The 19,005-nt window shown below is 35.8% G+C and overlaps 1 protein-coding gene across 1 annotated transcript; it reads right to left on the reverse strand.

Moving 5' to 3' along the window:
* Positions 1–268: 268 nt before the first annotated feature.
* Positions 269–12,010, reverse strand: LOC135157795 (fructose-2,6-bisphosphatase TIGAR-like). Its single transcript, XM_064114716.1, has 6 exons — positions 11,836–12,010; positions 10,233–10,270; positions 9,665–9,783; positions 6,808–6,882; positions 5,559–5,669; positions 269–1,237 (listed from the first exon to the last, which is right to left on the reverse strand). The coding sequence occupies exons 1-6, from the start codon at positions 11,865–11,867 to the stop codon at positions 896–898; spliced, it is 717 nt and encodes a 238-aa protein (XP_063970786.1). The 5' UTR covers positions 11,868–12,010; the 3' UTR covers positions 269–895.
* Positions 12,011–19,005: the final 6,995 nt, after the last annotated feature.

A 19,005-nucleotide genomic window follows, 5' to 3' on the forward strand; every position in this document is an offset into this window, starting at 1 on the left:
TTGGGCAAAATATGCCAAACTTTTAACCAATCCTGGTAAACAAACTGTCCACACAACTATCGGTTAAAATCTGCACAAATTTGGTAATAAAAACTTATAATCGGGTAATAAATTAGCTCAATCGAAAATAATTGCCCAGAATTTATGTAGTTTTTACCAACATACATTACCCAACACAGTGGACAGTATGTTGCCCAGCATTTTAAGTGTGTAGGGTATATTCAGAGACACGAAACAATAATTTGAAAAACAACAACAGAAAGTAAACTTTTAAGTTTTGCTTCATTTATTTATAGATGAAATTATATTCTTAGAAATATGTCACACATAAAGAACAATTAGTTCTGCTCTGATACCGATTGTTTATAAATAGAGTACTCAACTATAGGCCTATATTTGATTAGGTTTCAAGTGCATCCACGAGTTTGAATAAAACTAAGTTGCTAAATAATAGTTGATAAATCAAAATCACGAAAATTCTTAACCTAGCTTATCGAATAAAAGATTATGTTGCTGTGAAATAATTGCCGGTTGACAATGAGCTAACATAATATTTGTGAAATTGATAACTTTTAGATCAAGTCATTTTAAAACATTTATAACATTTGACTGCAAATTATTGAAGCGTATGAGAGGGGAAATTGATGTGTTTAAATAAAATTTTCACTAGGCTGGTTTATCATGTATTATTGCCTTCTGATTGAATATTAATCAACATTTTGAATAAAAATTTTGATGATTCTTTGATGCAATCTATTCAGATTGACGAAGAAAATGAATATGTTTATGAGTACACAATCCATCTTAATATTTTCGAAGCTGAGTGTGTACTGCGATGAAAAACATGTAGGTCTAGGTCGATATTCATACATTTACAATACTAAGATAGTATGTTTCAATAGGCTTTACTCGGCAATGCCTTTTGCATGTCTTCGGGCAAATGACTGTAATCGTAGATGAATTTACAGACCATTTTCGGGGTAACGTTGGGGGCGTACTCGACCTCGAATCTGGACAGATTACTGTTTGCGCTATCCTTCATGACTCGGTCTTTTCCGCCGGGGATCTCGACGTGGAGTTCCTCGATGAAGTAAGATAAGAGTTCTTTGAACAGGAGACCGTGTCCCACGACGAGGACGTGGATGAGGCGGTCATTGGTCGTTGTCGTTTCGTTCTTCTCGAGCTCAACCTGTTTCTTGCAGACGTCGTAAAAGGCTTTCACGACTCGTTGTCTTGCCTGTGGTTTTTAGAAATGAAAAATGAATGAAAATTAAAGATATACTATATACATAATAAATAATGATAGATGAATAAGTATAGATTATGTAAATTATATCTTTCCTAATATGCAAAAGACCCAGACCACGTTTTATAGCTAGTCTGCTTTGCAAACCCTTTCCTCGAGTTAACTGGTCTGAACTCGCAGCCTACAATGACTAGTGTACTTTAAAAAAAAAAAATCAGTTTTATTTGGTTTAACCATCTCATACGTATACAGACTTGTCAGAGCAACACACTATTTCATATTAAATCAAGTGTATAACATCAATATATATACAATAACACTGTACAGTATGGATAAGTTACTTTTTTGATAAAAACTACATAAAACAACAAGAACAAAAACACAGAAAAGGAACAAAAGAAAGAACTACTACAAAGCAAAACAGGTTTCTTTGTCTTAATTACCCAAAACCTAAACGATTCTATTTTTAAACAAATCTACGCATTGTAATGTTCCTACAAGCAATATATTTTTCTGTTTGGTATAGACTTGTTTTAAGTTGGTAATAAACAAGTCAAAAGATGGCAGGATATTGATATGTCATTATATATAAAGTTTTCTTTGCTAAAATAATACAATTTTGCTTAGTTTTCTTCGCTACAATAATGAGATAATACAAGGATTCAATAAACATGCTTTTGTAAGACACTCTCGCTCAGAAATTGAAACAGCAAGTTTTATATTTGCTAGTCTTATGTAAAGACCCATTTGTTAATCCAGGCTTTCAATTCGGGTCTGTGCCGCAGACTATTATGATAGCTAACAATCGTGAATATTGTATTAAAGTTTTACTCCATAACATTCCTTACGTTCATGAAACCAGTTATATAGATCCTAAGTTTTAGCTCCATGTTTGGACTGGAAATGTCATTACCATTCCTCCAATTCAAATCAATGTGTAATACTAGTAGCTAAAAATAAAATTTATATTCCGAAAGTGGCGAACTTAGTAATTGAACTCATCAAACTCATTGACTGGAGTGGTATTAGGATATGTTTCAAGTATGCCTATATGTAAATTTACTTTTTTCCAAAACTTAATGTGCAATAACTAAAAGGAAAATGTATGTTTCGAAAGTATCACGCACTCCACTCATCGAGCCCATAAACTTGAGTTGTATTTGAATGAAAAAACAAAAATTTCTTGCTTTTTTGAAAAACGTGAAATATCTGAACTTCATTACTCTGGATTAATCAGACATGTCAGAAATGATTTCAAAGTAGTTGATAGCAAAGGAAAGACTAAAAAAAAAAACCTGGCTTGACATTAGTAAGGGGAAAGCGTTGACATTACGGACAGAAACTGCAAAAGCCCCTCAGCCCTCCCACTTAAAAAAAAAGTGTACAAAAACGTAAAATAATTACCATCTGATTGCGAAGTTAATCAGCACCCCCCCCCCTCATCCCTTCAAAACCATGACTGCAAGGATTAAAAAAAAGGTATTTCCTCCAGAATCATGGTGATTAATGTCAGACCAAAATTTGACAAGCAAAAAAAAAAAGGGGGGGAGGTCTTTTCCTGTGTAGGCAAGATGTATTCCACTTGAAAAAAAAATAATAAAAAACAAGACTCTAAAGGGGGGGGGGGTGACAAGCCGGTTATGCCCCCACCTTTATTCGCCACTGCAGGCAATAAATTATTTTTTTTACATGTTTTAGGGGGCAAATTTTTACAACTTTCCTAATTCTATACACAATATTGGATAAGCTAAACATTAAAACGAACGGGAATTTTCAGGGCTTCAGTTCCTTTTGAGTTTCCGGAGCTAAATCGCCCGAGGCCCCCTGTATTCCCCCCCCCCCTGCTATACATGTTATCTTAACCAATCATTTGAAAGAATATGCATATCATTTCCAAGGTTGCTGCAAGTAACAATTGCTTTCATCATGGCAGAGACACTGAGGAATGACTTAATTTCATCCAATTCTTAGGATATTAATTACTTTTTGTCTCTATGAAAGTGCATTGGCAATTGGAGTGGTACTTTCCGTTCCTATTATTATTCACCAGAGATTTTGTTTCTTTATAGGGTCCGTCAAGTTTAGTATGCCTATTATAGTGTTCATTGAATGTAAATATATCTTCATATATTCTTACTTTACTGCTAATGATAGAACGATTCTGAAACCTATCATGTAAATAATCGAGAGCGTTTTTATTGATATAAAATTAGTCCATCATATTACATATTAAATAACAACTTATATCACAAAGAAGGATCAGAAATGTATGTCTCAGATTTTATGTATAAAATGAATACAAGTCATGGCACTTTTATGAATGAATGCACAGAATGAATGCACGATACTTTTGTTTTCATAGCCTCATAAATCCTGGGATTGATGAAGTTTCGTCTTCTTACAAACCTTTGTTTAATAATTATTTTGTTGAGATTTATGTATTATCATGACAAGGGCAGATACTTGGGTGAATAACAAAATAGGTGAAACATAATGAATTATCGGAAGATGCTGGGGGTAAGGAGCATTTATTCACTATACAGTGCGTCCCAGAAAAAACGAAACCGAGATTTAGCGATGATTTATCATAACTTAATCATAAATACAATAGACAAACGACCTACCATTGTAAAGCTTAGAATCTCCTCTTTCATCTGATATTACTTACATTATTCCTCATTCACGTATGAGTGAGCAAAAACAATTTGAAGAAAGGATACCAAAAACTCATTTGGCGGGGGGTATCTGAATTTCAAAAAGAAAATCACATGGCTAAAAAGTTCAATATCTTCTCTTTTCTTTGATACCTAAATCACAGAAAATGGTCAAGTAGTAAAAAGCTATGATCCCTCGAAACAATGCTTGTATTTCCATAACTTCATTAAATAAACGTGTTTTCACCGGTTTCCCACAGAAGCTATCGCATTGTTAACAAAAGACTGAATGCAGGCTGATCGTCAACAAAACGGAGTGTCGAGTGAGTTTGAACGCTAGCCTGTAAAACCTCTTAATTTTATGAAATTTTTGAAATTCAAGCCTTATTTTAAATAACCAGAACTTTGTTATTTCTTGACCATTTCTTTTATTGAGGTATCAAATTAAAGAACAGATATTGAACTTTTTAGAAATGTGGTTTTCTTTTTGAAACCCAGATACAGCCCGCCAAATGAGTTTTTGGTATCACTTCTTCAAATTGCATTTGCTCACTTATGCGTGAATGAGGAATAATCTAATTAATATCAGATGAAAGAGGAGATTCTAAGCTTTACATTGGTAGGTCATTTGTCTATTGTATTTGTGATTAAGTTATGATAAATCATCGCTTAATCTCGGTTTCGTTTTTTTTGGGACGCACTGTATAGTGCATATCAATAAAAAAAAGTTTACACTTTGATAACGTCCTGAGAATTAAAAAAAAATACAAATGGTGATTAAATCCTTCACATATCCTCTTGGGTTTGGGTCTCATCTAATGAAAGTAAAAATTTTAACAGAATATTACACTTGAGTGAGCACTGTCCATTTTTGTAAAGCTCGTACGGAGTAATCAGTTTGCGCAGAAATGCTCATTTTCACGTTGTGTCAAGGAAAATGGTTATTAACAAACTGTGCAGTAAGTTTCTCATATTTTTCTTTTGCATTTTTTTTTACAGATACATTTTAACATTTTGTAACAACTTTGCCACCCAAATTAACAGTCAAGCACAGTTGGATCTGAGGACATAACAAAATGTAAACAAAAGTTAATTTCAGAAATCTCCAGCATTCTTTTTTTCACTTAGTGGGTTTACATTGCACTTGTTTCTTTACACTTTTCCCCAAACCTAAAATCAAGCCTAAAAGCTTAGCCATTTCATCACAGCTTCGTGTAAAGCAGATATAATCACGATGGCCTCGTGTGTGGGGAGGGGGCGGAACGCAATGGCGCTATATGAAGTGTTTGGGTAAGGAAACAAGTTAAACAAGTAAAAGATATCTTCAAATCAATCTTCTTAGCTGAAGTCCACGTGCTCTTCATGATTTACTTCTAATTTTATCCATAGCACTATAAGTTCTGCACATATCATTTTTCACGAACTTTTAAATAGTATAAGTGGTGCTCATTCAAAGATTTTTCGACAGTTATATCGTCATGCTTAAATAGATCTGTACCGAGGTATGAATGTGGAAAAGGCTTCAGGATATTACAAATATATTATTTTAAATGATTATTTCTAAGTGTAAACTTTATTTTTGATACGCACTGTAGATTCAAAATGAAATTTATATGATGGAAACTTAAAAAAAAGAGATAAACTCCGAAGCTCCGTACCTCTTGAAAAGATTCACCACCCTTTGGAACATGGGAACGGAATGTCAGCCCTTCCGAAGACAAAAAGCTTCTATACTCAGAGATCTTAATGCCCTCCTTATCACCAAAGCTCTGTCAAAATGAGAAAGAAGAGAACCATGGATATCATGTCATTTCTTGTTATTTATTTAATTTTGAACAAAAATACAAAATCAGATAAATTTAGTCGATTTAATACAAATTGATAAGATTGTGCAATCGTCACAGTTAAGTTAAATATCTAGCATGGATGTTAAAGAACTGATGAATATTAGGTCAGAACGGTGTCACTGGGTGTGTTCACACTTAGGACTATGTTTTTTGTGTGCAAAGCTAGTTACCAAGAATAAGTATTGCATTTCCGTTTATTTGAATACAAGATAAAAGAACAATTAAATGCCTTGCTGATGGGCATAAGTGTCCGTTAAGATGTGGTTCAGTGTGAATACGACTCCAAACTGCGTACACCTCTGCAGTTTGGGTGTATAGAGAGTGGCCCGTATTCTGAAGTCAGGTGCTAAAATTATGGGGAGCCAAAATTTCGAAATTCTGTTTATATTGTATATTTATTATGTTTACTATTTTTTGTTTCCTTTTGCTTTCATAATGAAGAAAAATACTTCAGTTATCGTTCCCAGACAATTATGAACAGTTTGGGTGTCATATGAGTTAATTAATTGAATGTGTACTGTTAAGGATTTGCGTCCCAATTGGCTCTCCATAGTCAAACCACAACTTTAAACCAGGGTTTAATTTAGACCCGAGTTCAGATTACGGGCCAATGTGTTTACATAGTGGACTTTTATTGTGATTCACATTGTTAAAACGCTCAAAATCATAAGTGTAAATATTATATCAAACTGTGGACACAGTATATTTTCATTTATGGAATCATAAAAGCAAATCAAGATAAAGGAATTTGTATAAGAAATCGCCACTAGTAAATAGAATTACTGGCGGATCCAGGGGGGGGGGCACAGCCGGCCCGTGCCCCGCCCTTTTGAGAGGCAGAATTAAATTTTGCAATGTAAAAGTGCCGTTATAACAAAATTGTGCCCCCCCCCCCCCCCTTTGAAAGTGAAGTCCTTTTTTTGTCAATTTTTTTCTCGGGAAAATGTGCCCCCCTTTCCAAATATCCTGGATCCGCCCCTGCTAGAATGATCTGTGTTATCAAAATTAGTAATGATAACTGAAGATGTAGAAACAAGAAATATTGTTTAAAAACACTCACCCGCTCTCTGAAGTCAACTTCCTTTACAACATCGAGTGGGGGCGTCCTTAAAGATTGGAGAATGAGCTCGGTTGTCTGTTGTGGGAAAATAAACAGAATTATAAGCTTCGTAAATACGACACAATAATCAGGGATCGCAGAACGGTTTCGAAAGTGTGTGTGTGTGGGGGGGGGGGTGGGCTGACCATGCAAACAATCAAAATCAGATGGTCACTTTAGCGTTTTTGTAAATGGTTTTGGAAAAAAAGTGATCATTGTGTTGCCGTCTTTCTATTCGTTGTTTCTCCGCATCCATATCTAACAATCAATAAATTGCTCATATTTCCAATTCCACAGCTATTGATATTGCATGATGATTTGCTCTTAATATATTTTATCAGTTTACTCATGAAGAGAGAAAAAAATATGTCGGCCTATATACCTGGTTGTATTTAATTCAAGCAAAGATTTATTTCCCTAAAATGGACATTAGAATAAAAAGAGTGAATACGGATATAGTGTTTAAATTTGAATTACGATTGTGCACGGAAAAAAGGCACAAACCAAGAGACTTTTGATATATATATATATATATATATATATATATAAAAGAGGCAAAGCGGTAATGTATTTATAGTTCCAACAGAGTTTATTTCCAAGTCAAAATTTTCGACGTAAATCCCACGTCTTCTTCAGGGATACAATAGAGCTCGCAGTCAATAATGGTAGGCGTAGCTTAAATCAAAGTTCCCCAGATGCCATTTGGAAAAATTGGTGGTGCCGAAAAAATTTCTCCGCCGGGAATCGAACCCGGGTCGCCAGCTTTGAACATTGGTGCCTTAACCACTAGACCACAGAGACGGGTTAGTGGCTAGGGCGACCCCGATCCGATTGACCGTCAGATAGACAGATTTCAACACCATCAATCAAATGTCCTTTGTCGGGTGTATATGGGTTTTGAACAATGACAAGCCGCCATGCCTCAGCTGGATCAAAGCTATTGCTTATAGATACAGTACATGTATTGGATAAATTATACAAAATGTGAGAAATTATATATGTACAACAGCTTTGGCAACACTTTTTATTTAAATATATTGTGAAAGAAATGAATAAAGAGAACAATTGTAGGCGGAGCTTAAATCAAAGTTCCCCAGAGCTATCTGCACTCATCTACACCCGACAAACTTAAAGGTCAAGTCCACCCCAGCAAAATATCGATTTGAATAAGTAGAGAAAAATCAAACTAGCGTAACACTGAAAATTTCATCAAAATCGGATGTAAAATAAGAAAGTTATGGCATTTTAAAGTTTCGCTTATTTTTCACAAAACGGTGATATGCACAACTCACCGACATGCAAATGAGTCAGTCGATGATGTCCATCACTCACTAATTCTTTTGTTTTTTATTGTTGTATTATACAATATTTCATTATTTACAGATTTGACCATAGGGACCGTCTTGACTGAACCATATAGTCTTAAATAATGCTAATTCCACATGTTCAGGGAGGAATTAATCACCGTTTCACTTGACAATGAGGAGAAAATTAGAATATTCCATATCTCATATAATAAAATACAAAAGAAATAGTGAGTGGATGACGTCATCAACCTCCTCATTTGCATACCGATCAGGATGTGCATATAACTGTTTTGTGAAATTAAGCGAAACTTCAAAATGTCATAACTTTATTATTTTACATCCGATTTTGATCAAATTTTCAGTGTTATGCTTGTTGGATTTTTCTCTTTTTATTCAAATCAACTTTTTGTTGAGGTGGACTTGTCCTTTAAGGAAATTTGATTGGTGGTGTCGAAAATCTGTTTATATCTGACGGTCAATCGGATTTGGGTCGCCATAGCCACTAACCCGTCTCTGTGGTAAGAGAGGGGGGGGGGTGGGGTTAGTTTGGACCAGAATAGCAGCGGCTAAGACCTCACACAAGGACATCGATCCTCCTTTTTTTAGCTTTGGCGGCTCAACTTACTTTCTACAAAACACACATCGACTCCACGCAGATGATAATCTCTTTGTGAAAATGTCCGTTTGCACCAAAATGCCCATTTTGACATATAGTCCCACTTTTGGCTTTGCCCCCAAACCAAAATACGTTCCGCCGCCTCTGCATTCCCATCCTCATAACAATTGAACAGCAACGCTGTTTAATTCCCCCCCCCCCCCCCATCCACCACTCTTGCCCTTCCTGTTTTTACGGCTTGGCCACGGATTATTTTATTTTTCGGATTAACGAACCTTCGGAATAACTAACCTTATTTCGTTTTTGTACTTAAGAACCTTCGGATTAACGAACCTTATTTCCTTTTCGGACTAATTACGAACCTCCATTATAACGAACCTTATTTCGTTTTCGGACTTACGAACCTTCGGAATAACAAACCTTATTTCGTTTGAACCTTCGGAATTATTACGAACCATCGGAATTATGAACCTTCAAAATAAAGAACCTTCGGAATATTCGAACCTTCGGAAAAACGAACCTTTGGAAATACGAACGTAACCCGTTGAGGTTAACCTTCCCCGGTTTTCTGCATGGTTAGGGTTAAAGAGCTACTCCAAGCTGAAAATAACATGTTTTAACAGATAAAGAGAAACCAGACAAGCAAAATACTGAATATTTGATCAAAATTGGTCAGGGAATAACAAGTTATGACATTTCAAAGGTTTGCATCATTTCGGTGAAAGTCATGTGCATGTCTTCATGAATATTCAATGAACAACCGATGACGTCACATCCCGTCTTGTTCTTTTGTATTTTATCATATGTGGTCTATTTTTTCGGCATCACCAATTTTTCCAAAGGGCACAAAAAAAGTTGTTTTGAAATCATTTTTTTAAAGATTTCTTTTTCTCACCTGTGCTGCTCTCAGGAGGTCGCTCGTGTAAACATAGTCTATCTTCTCATTGGCTAAACGATGGCCCAAACTCTCCGCTTGAAGGACGCCATCTCCCGATAGGGGTGAGTCAGTTTGTCCTGCGGTTCGAAAATGATAGGATTACATGTAATCAGCTCAAATGATATCTTAAATCAAACGGTGAACTATAGAGGTGCAAAGAAAGGGATAAACACAGCTAGAATACGAAGAAGAAATGAAGAGGTTAAAGGATAGATAGATAGATAGATAGATAGATAGATAGATAGATAGATAGATAGATAGATAGATAGATAGATAGATAGATATATAGATAGATAGATAGATATATAGATAGATAGATAGATAGATACAGATATATGGGAGAGAGAGAACAAGAGAGAGACGGACAGAGAAAAAGATAATACAGAAGACAATTATATTATTTATGTGTAGCATGACGATCCGTTGCGGTCTTAAAATAGGAACGGTCATTTCGAGAAAAAAAAACAAGAGCATAGAATTTGGAGCTTGGAAATTCCCCAATGAGTCATTAATAAGTTCTCATTACCTTGTACAAGTTTTGCTTGGTTGAATGTGCTCTCTCCGCTGCAGAACAATACAAAAGATAACGTAAAAATTAAACAGAAATGTCAAAGGCAATTTCAATGAATGTGTATCACGTATTTGTTGACATTTAGCAACGACATTTGTTAATCTTATTTAGACATTAATGATGCGCGTTCGCAACTTTGTTTTGTGCGCAAAAAATGTAATTTTTACCATTTTGGACAACAACAACAAAAAATACGCTCCTTTTGCAAACATGTTACTAGTTTTCATGTTTCATATCCTTCGGATACTACTTAAAAACAAACAAATATGCAAGCAAATATGTTTGTCGTTATTGTGTATGAGTGTGTGTATGGTGCGTGTGCGCAGATAACTTTCATACTAATTGTAATCTGTCAACCCATGGTCAACCTTACGGGTAATGAACATCGTATGGACAAACGATAAAGAATAAAAAATCGTTCATTGTAGCCTTGTCAAAGACTTTTTAAAAACTGCCACATTGGCCCGTATTCTGAACTTAAACTCGGGTTTAAAGTTGTGGTTTAAGTATGGATAGGCAATTGTTACATAAATCACTAACAGTAGAGACATCATATTTCAGCTCATTTGGCTCTCAAATCATTCATAATTGCCTAGGAAGTATAAATAGATAATTGTCTTCACCATTGAAGAATCAGGAAAGAGCACAATAAATATAAGAAACCTATAACTTAATAACAAATGTTGACGCTTTTGGCTTCCCATAACTTTAGCACTGAGTTAGACCATGGTCTATTAAAGTTAAACCTGACTTCAGAATACTGACGAGCTATTGTGTTTAAAGTCTTGGTAAAGGATCAGCAAGCTGGCATTATATAAAATATAGAATTATATGCTGAAAATGCTGAAAATTTTATCAAAATCGGATAACAAATAAAAAAGGTATTGAATTTTAAAGTTTATGAAAATATGCACATCGTCATGAATATTCATTAGGTGGGCTGATAATGTCACTCACATCCCCACTTTCCTTTTCCTTATGTTATTACATGAGATCATAAATGTTTCATTTTTTATACATGTGTCAATGATGTGTCTCCATTATTAAGAAATAAGTTGCGGCAATAAATAACTGTTGCACTTAATCAGTTGTCAATCCAATTGTTTTAGTTCTTGGTAGAAAATTTTGGAATAAACCTAATTTCATATAATAAAATACACAAGAAAAAATAGGGATATGACATCATCACCCCACCTAATGAATATTCATAAAGACAGGCTGTTACACCGGAATAATGCAAATGTTTAAAATTCAATAACTTTATTATTTGTGATCCGATTTTGATCAAATTTTTCAGCATTCTGCTTTGTGAATTTTACTCAATTTCTTGAGATATATATATTTCTAGCCTGGACTATCCCTTTAAACAAAAATTGAAATTTAGAAGCAAAATTAATTATTGTAAGATAGGAACAATGAATGACAGAATAATTAGGGCTGATCTCATTGAGAGACATCTGTACAAAGGCCAAAGACCTATACTAAGAAAATCTCTAGATCAACAAAAATAGAGTTTGATGCCTATATAGAGGTGAAATATATAGTTGTATATACTCACTGTCGAGCGAGGCTGAGGATGAATTTCACCATCTTAATCAAGAAATATGCGTTTGTTGTTTCCTCCAAATGGTTAAAATGATCAGTTCAACTTGGTTTAACGTACCTCTTACCAGTCCTTGTTGCAATGTAGTGAGTGAGTATGGAACAATGACTAAGACATTCTCGATGTCGGAAGTTTTTACGGCCAGTCACACGAACTAAACCGATTCAAAACCGATCGGCAATATGTCATTGGTAATAACATAATAGCTTTGATCGGTCTGGAGTCGGTTTCACATGTGAGACTGGGGCATCGGAAGGAATACCAGCATTAAGTTATATTATCAAAACGCGAGAAAAACCGAGGGTGGGGGGGGGGGGTGTTATCTCTCTCGCTTTCTCTTTTATCCGGGTGCTATGATCTGTGCTGGAAAGAATAGAGTGTTACACAGTGTGTTCAGTGTGTACTGTGTAAAGATGTATTTCACACTAAAATGCTTATATGCAACAGTTTGATGATAATTGCACAGGTAAATACATCCACAGTGTTAGTGTACACAGTGTGTTCACACTGTGTACTATGTGAAGATGTACATACTGTTAATATTCTAACAGTGTGTGGTAATTTCACATTATATTTCACACTGTGGGGCACACTGAGAACACACGTCAAACGCACTCTGAAGACAATGTGAACACATTGTAACCACAATATGGGACACACTGTGAACATATACTAACCCGCCCTAACACACACACACACACACTCTGAATACACTGAAGACAACGCGAACACAATGGAGAACTAGCTGTGTTCTTTCCTGTAAGCAAATAATAATAATATTAATAATAATAATAATGATAATAATAATAAGGCAGTTCTTATATAGCGCATATCCCAGTATGTCATAACGCCCCTGTGCGCTTCCAAATGACTATTAAATTATATTTATACAATTAGTAAATATTTGCTTGTGTTCATCAAAGGATTCTTGCGCAACTTAAAGAGGGTTATTTATTTCCATTGTTTACACTTTGGGCGGGTATTGCCGTTAATTTTGCATTTATGCCTATACTATACCTGTATACTACAAGCATAAGGTCATGATCATTGTAACACTATCATTACCGTTGTAGGCTATAATTATAAAAGAATGTTTTTCTTATGAATGTAAAGAGATTCGGATTATCACTTGAAATTGATCCCTAGATTTGAGCGTCAGCAATTCAAAATGACTATTCACAGTCAGCCTTCGACTTTCAAATTTCTTTAATGCAAAAGAGCTAATCTAATCACTATAATCAAGGGCGCCGGAAGCGGGGGGGGGGGCACTTGCCCCCCAAAGAAAATTTTTGGGGGGCAAAACGAGATTTTGCCCCCCCCCCCAATGTGAAAAAATTTCGCCCCTGACGGGGCAATTGCATATCAGAGTAAGCCTCGCGTCTTTTGACGAACATGTCCCTCTGTAAAACATACCTTTGAGAAGCCCCCTTTTCCATCTTATTACATTGTGATAACGTTTAACCTTTTAATTAATACATTTCAGACTAAAACCGAATGGCGATAACAATAACAAACGCGCGGTCGCCCAGAATCGCTCAGACCGGACCCGATGTCACTAACGCTCGTGAACGCTAGTTACTCGAGCAACATATGGAATCTATGTCATAGCTGTCAAGCCCAGAAACCATAACATCTCGAGGTCGTCATATATTACTCTAGGACATACTCTCAATCTTCCATTTTTTTCTTCGGAAGAAGTAAATTGATAGGCGAGAAATTGGAAGTTTGAGAGTAGGTCCTAAAGTAATATTTCTTGAAAATGTGTGTAGTTCTGAAAATGACTGTAAAACAGAAAAGGTTAAAGAGTTAAAGAGGCTTGAGTTGGATTATTGGAGATCCCGGGGAGAAGATGCTAGCTTGAGTCGGCGAATGGAGTGCAGAGCAGGAGTACTCATCTATCAACTACTCAAGCCTCTTCAACTCTTCAACCTTTTCTGGTTTACTGTCTTTTTTCAGGACTATGCTCATTTAAAAAAAAAATACTCGACTCCCAACTGTCCACTTCCTCCTCTATCAATTTCATTTCTTCCTCTATCCACTTTTTCGAAAACTCCACATGGTGTACCGTCAACTACATCCGCTATTGGAATGTAATTGTTTTCTTCTAAATAATGTTACATAATGTACATTATGAACTGCGGTAGTTTCTTAATCAGTTCATGATTATTTACAAATGAATATTTCCTGGAATTTGATATTCATCATTTCCTAGTTATGGTCACATTTTCCCCAGAAAATATGTAAAGAAAAATGAACATTTTGAAGGAGTCATCCAAAAGTGCTTCCCGGCCATATGAAACGTGCAAAAGGAAACACATAAATCGAAACGTTTTAAACTTGATTAAATGATTTTCAGAAAAGTGTTAAATTGTTAGACAATTAAGCTTGTCATATTTCTTTTTCCTCCAGTTACAAAATATGAAACGTATTGCCCATGCATGGATAATCTGGGACTATCTCCAATGCTGATGTCAGAAATGATTTGCATAGAATGGGGATTTAAGTGCTTATCGACATCTGCCACGTCAGAACAGTATGACATTTTGAATTTGAAAAGACAGTCATTATAATTTCTTTCATGTGTTTTGTTGTTCCGCTTCTTGTTCTGACAGGAATTACTTGAAACTTATATCGTGCTCTCTCGCGTCGTCCGTGTATGTAAATGTACATAAATAAATGTTTCTGAAAGGATATTGCATAAAAAATGGAATTTCTGGTATTGTGAGTCAATATAAGGGTAATACGTAATTAAATTGATCAGACACGAAAAACACATTCCGAAGCGACTGCTTTGCGCGTAGATTTCATATAGGGTTTCATAAATTATGAGTATAGTCTTTCGTAGTGAATTCTATGTTTAATTCTCAAGAAATTTATTTTTTGAATGCTGAATGCTCTTAGAAACGCAACTTTTATACTCCATTTTTACACAAAGTCCTTACCATGGGGGTCCCACACCCTCTCCCGCTCGATCGCTTCGGTATCTCACGCTGTCAAAAATATTTTGCCCCCCAAAAAAAACTGAAAGTGTTCCGGCGCGCCTGACTATAATCACACCTCCTCTCAGAGTGAGACGGGGGACCAGTCGTTATGTAGTGAGATTTACATCTTTTGATAGTGCATTAGAGCTTCTTCTGGAGTGAAAATGTCTAAAAAATATTTCATTTCATTTCATTTCATTTTGTTTATTTTCGTTCCAACATTTACAACTTTTTCGTTCATTGTTGATGTACAACCTAATGCACACTGTTTTTAATCAATATACAGTGTTCCCTCCAGGAGCTATAATGCACTCTCAAAAGATGTAAATCCCATTCCAAAATGAATGATCACTTGCCCCCGGGGGAGGGGGGGGGGCAGTCAAATGTATTGCTCTACACATGCATGACGTGCGTGACCAAATTATTTCCAAACACCCCCTAAACGAGTTTTTACCCTGTGTGCAAAATAACCCCATAAACAAGTTTTTTCGGGGGCTTTATTTACACATTTTGGCCCCTAAACAAGTTGTCGCCAGAATATGACCCCGGGGAAAAAGCTAGGGGAAAACATACCCTAAACACGTTTGGCTAGTCTTAGAAAAAAGCTTTGGAAAAAAAAACCTATATACATGTACGTTTGACCCCGCGATTGACCATTGACCAGTCTTTCAAAACCACCCTTTTCTTGAAAATCGGTGTTTTTGATACCCTTAACGAGTGCACGTGCGGCCCGCGTCCAAAAACACCCATTTAAACGCGTTTGTTTGGTCACGCATGTGTACAGCAATATATTTGACTGCCCCCCCCCCCCCCGGCTCGTCTCACTCTGATAGGGGTGTGAATAGTGAATAGATTAGCTCTTTTGCAGTCACACCAATTAAACCGATTGAAAATAAAAAAGAAAACTACCATTTAAAACAATATATTATTTTTTGATCGGTTTGGATTGGTTTCACCAGTGAGACTGAGCTTTTAAAGAGAATGATTATACAAAATTCGAATTCAAAAGTTTATTGATATAAACACATACAACATCTGTGGCGTAATGAGCTAAAAACAATGAGAGGGGCTATATATGGCGTATCTTTCAAAAGTTATTTAAAAAATTGCGAGCGAGGGAAGCGAACGGGCAGAACATTTGACATTTTTACTACAAATGTCCAATTTGTGATAGATTGTGACATGATATTCAGAAAATAACATGACATTTTACCCTTCTCTATTTCCTTTTATTTCCTTTTCTCTTTTTTTTCTTGGTCATTATTTTTCTTTTTTAGTGGGGGGGGGGGGGGTAAGCGCCCCAAGCCCCCATCTGTACGCCAATGTCCAACTGTAGTTTCGATAGTTTATCTGATCTATTTCTATAAGTTTTGCTTTATTAAATAAATCACAATGCCATTTCGTTCTCCTTATTTTACTTTAAAGGGATGCTAAAAGTGATGATAACGATAAGGTCAATCCAATATACTCGAAACGAGCTTTAAGCAATTGTTTTCTCTCAAATTTTATTTTAAAATAAATCGGCCGTGCTCTATGAGTTCCTTAATTCATGAGTATGCAACGCTTTGCTTCTTTTGAGAATTATATATAAGAAGGCATGCATGAGAGGAATGTTTCCTTTTCTGCAATTTTTTTTAATATTCAAGATACATACGTGATCAAAATACCTAATACACAGGAAGAGCATTTAATATACTGGTATATGTTATTATGATAAAGCTCTCTGGCTAATCTTTTTTGTATTCGGTTCATTTTTACTGGTAGAGCTTACTTTAACAACATCTTTTAATGATCCTGCCACACAATAATGAGTCTGATGGGTTTTTTTCTGGTACTGATTATCTTATCTATAATGTATGGTATGTGTTTCATAATAAAAGCTATTCGTAAGTTCAAAGAAGACCGGCGAACCTTTCTTACGCGCTAAATAATCACCAATGAACATTAATGGTGAATATCATTTACCACAAGAAAGGATACCAGTCGTTCTTAAAACCGCTCTTAACTTACGAACAGCTTTATGAAACGGCCCTCTGGTAACCTGTAATCTTACCAGATTGCGTAATGTTACAGAAAATTGGTATTTGGTGTATGCAACCTTACAAATTTCCTTTAAAGAATACACCCTTTTCCCCTTTTTTAAACAGACCTTCTGTAAAATTGCAGAAAAAATTCTGTTTTATGAATTTACAGAATGATTCTGTTATTGCTTTCTGCAAAATCTTCCTTTTTTCTGTAAAATCAGTTTTTTTAACAGTGTGGGAGTGTTTTCATAAATTAATTCACTTACCATTCCAACAATATTGATTAAAATGATCAACCAATGAAGGACTAAAGTCAAGAATGAACGAATAAATCAAATGAACGTTTATCCACTTATCCATATACTCATCATAATTATGACAAAGACACAAATGCAATTAGATACGAAAGACCGTTTTTAGTATGCCATTATTTATTTTTCTATCAAATATTTTTGGGGACAGACAGGGAAAAAATAAAAGCGAGAACAAGGGAAATGTGAAATATCTCTCATAGGTGACTTATTACATGAGCACCACATATTCAACTACATATATTCACATTCGTTTGTACAGAATAAAAGTAATTAAAAAAAATCAATGTCAAAGTTCAAAACTATTTAACCTGTTAGACACGTCACATTACTTTCCATTTTTATGGGTTTACCTCTTTTTGTGGGCGTTTAATAGCATCACAAAGCAAAACATAGTCTGAATTAATTGATCTCCTCATCATTTTCATATTTCAACTTGTGTTTCCATCCTCCGGTCAGGTCACACAGAATACCCATTCTGCTGGTGATATATCGGGTATTATTGTATAGTGAGGTCTATGTAAATAACGTACATTTTGCTAGATTTCTAAAGATGTAACCTTCCCATTTTTCTTTTGATATCATTTTAGAACATTAAAGGTGATAAAATCTCGATTGTTTCCCTGAGGTACACCATTATCAATGTTGTATCGACTCAAATAATACAGAGAAAATGATAACGAAAGAGTCTTTCAAATGAAGTGAATCATATCATCTTTAAGTGGAGCGTTGTGGCCCAGTGGATTAGTCTTCGGACTTTGAAACAGAGGGTCGTGGGTTCGAATCCCAGCCACGGCGTAATTTCCTTCAGCAAGAAACTGATCCACAGTGTGCTGCACTCAACCCAGGTGAGGTAAATGGGTACCGGTAGGAAGTAATTCCTTAAAAAGCTGTGTGCGCTATGAACGCCTAGCTTAGCCGGGTAATATAGGAGCGCCTTGAGCACCTAACAAGGTGGATATGTGCGCAATATAAATACCCTATATTATTATTATTAAGTGACAAGCGGTATATCAGCAAGTATTTTTATCAACTTTTTACAGATCTTAGATAAGATATCTGACACTACAGGTTATACAAGTCAAAATTCGTGCTATAATAAAAACTATAACTGAAAACTAAGCATAGTGAAAATCAATAGCTGCATAATGCATGCACGCAAGCGTCCAAAAACAACAGTCAACTGACCGAAAGCCATTCTTGTTAAGTTCATTAGTGAGAAATTACTCGATCGCAACACGCGGTTCAGATCCCGCTGCCAAAACATTGATTTCAATTTGCCTCACTCGACCTAGGTGTAGTAAACTGTGTATCTGGCAAGAATATTATTCCTTGAAATGCGGAAGAGGCGTATTGAAACGAGGAAAGCCAGAGTTACATCAAAACCGAATTCTCCTAAATAGATTTGGATCGATTCTGCTCGAATAATCCCCGATTCGGGTGGATTCGGCGGATTCGGAACGGAAACTATTCGTCTCTGATTCGTGGAGCTCCCCGAATCAGAGGCGAATAGGTGCCGAATCAGAGCAGAATCGCCAGGAATTGACAACCAAGGCTACCCCGACTGCCACACAGAATCCAACCGAATACATCCCGAATATGTCCCGTTTGAAATTTGTCGTGGTCACATTTGGGAGTATTTTGGGGGTATTCGGCTGGTTTGTAACATTTCACAACGAGTCAGATCAATCCAGGAATGTTCCCGAATCCCTCCGCAATTTTCTCGGATTCGGGGAGGGAGAACGAAATACTCCCGAATTCGTGTATTCTGATGGATTTGCTACTGATTCGGTTCCGGTGTAACTAAGC

Source organism: Lytechinus pictus, unplaced genomic scaffold, assembly GCF_037042905.1.
Source record: "Lytechinus pictus isolate F3 Inbred unplaced genomic scaffold, Lp3.0 scaffold_20, whole genome shotgun sequence".
Lineage (NCBI taxonomy): Eukaryota > Metazoa > Echinodermata > Echinoidea > Temnopleuroida > Toxopneustidae > Lytechinus > Lytechinus pictus.

Coding starts and splice junctions, on each gene's coding strand:
- LOC135157795 (XM_064114716.1), bottom strand. CDS start 11,867: ATGGTGAAATTCATCCTCAGCCTCGCTCGACA. Junction 10,271..11,835: donor ATCCTCAGCCTCGCTCGACA/GTGAGTATATAC, acceptor ATTGTTCTGCAG/CGGAGAGAGCACATTCAACC. Junction 9,784..10,232: donor CCAAGCAAAACTTGTACAAG/GTAATGAGAACT, acceptor TTCGAACCGCAG/GACAAACTGACTCACCCCTA.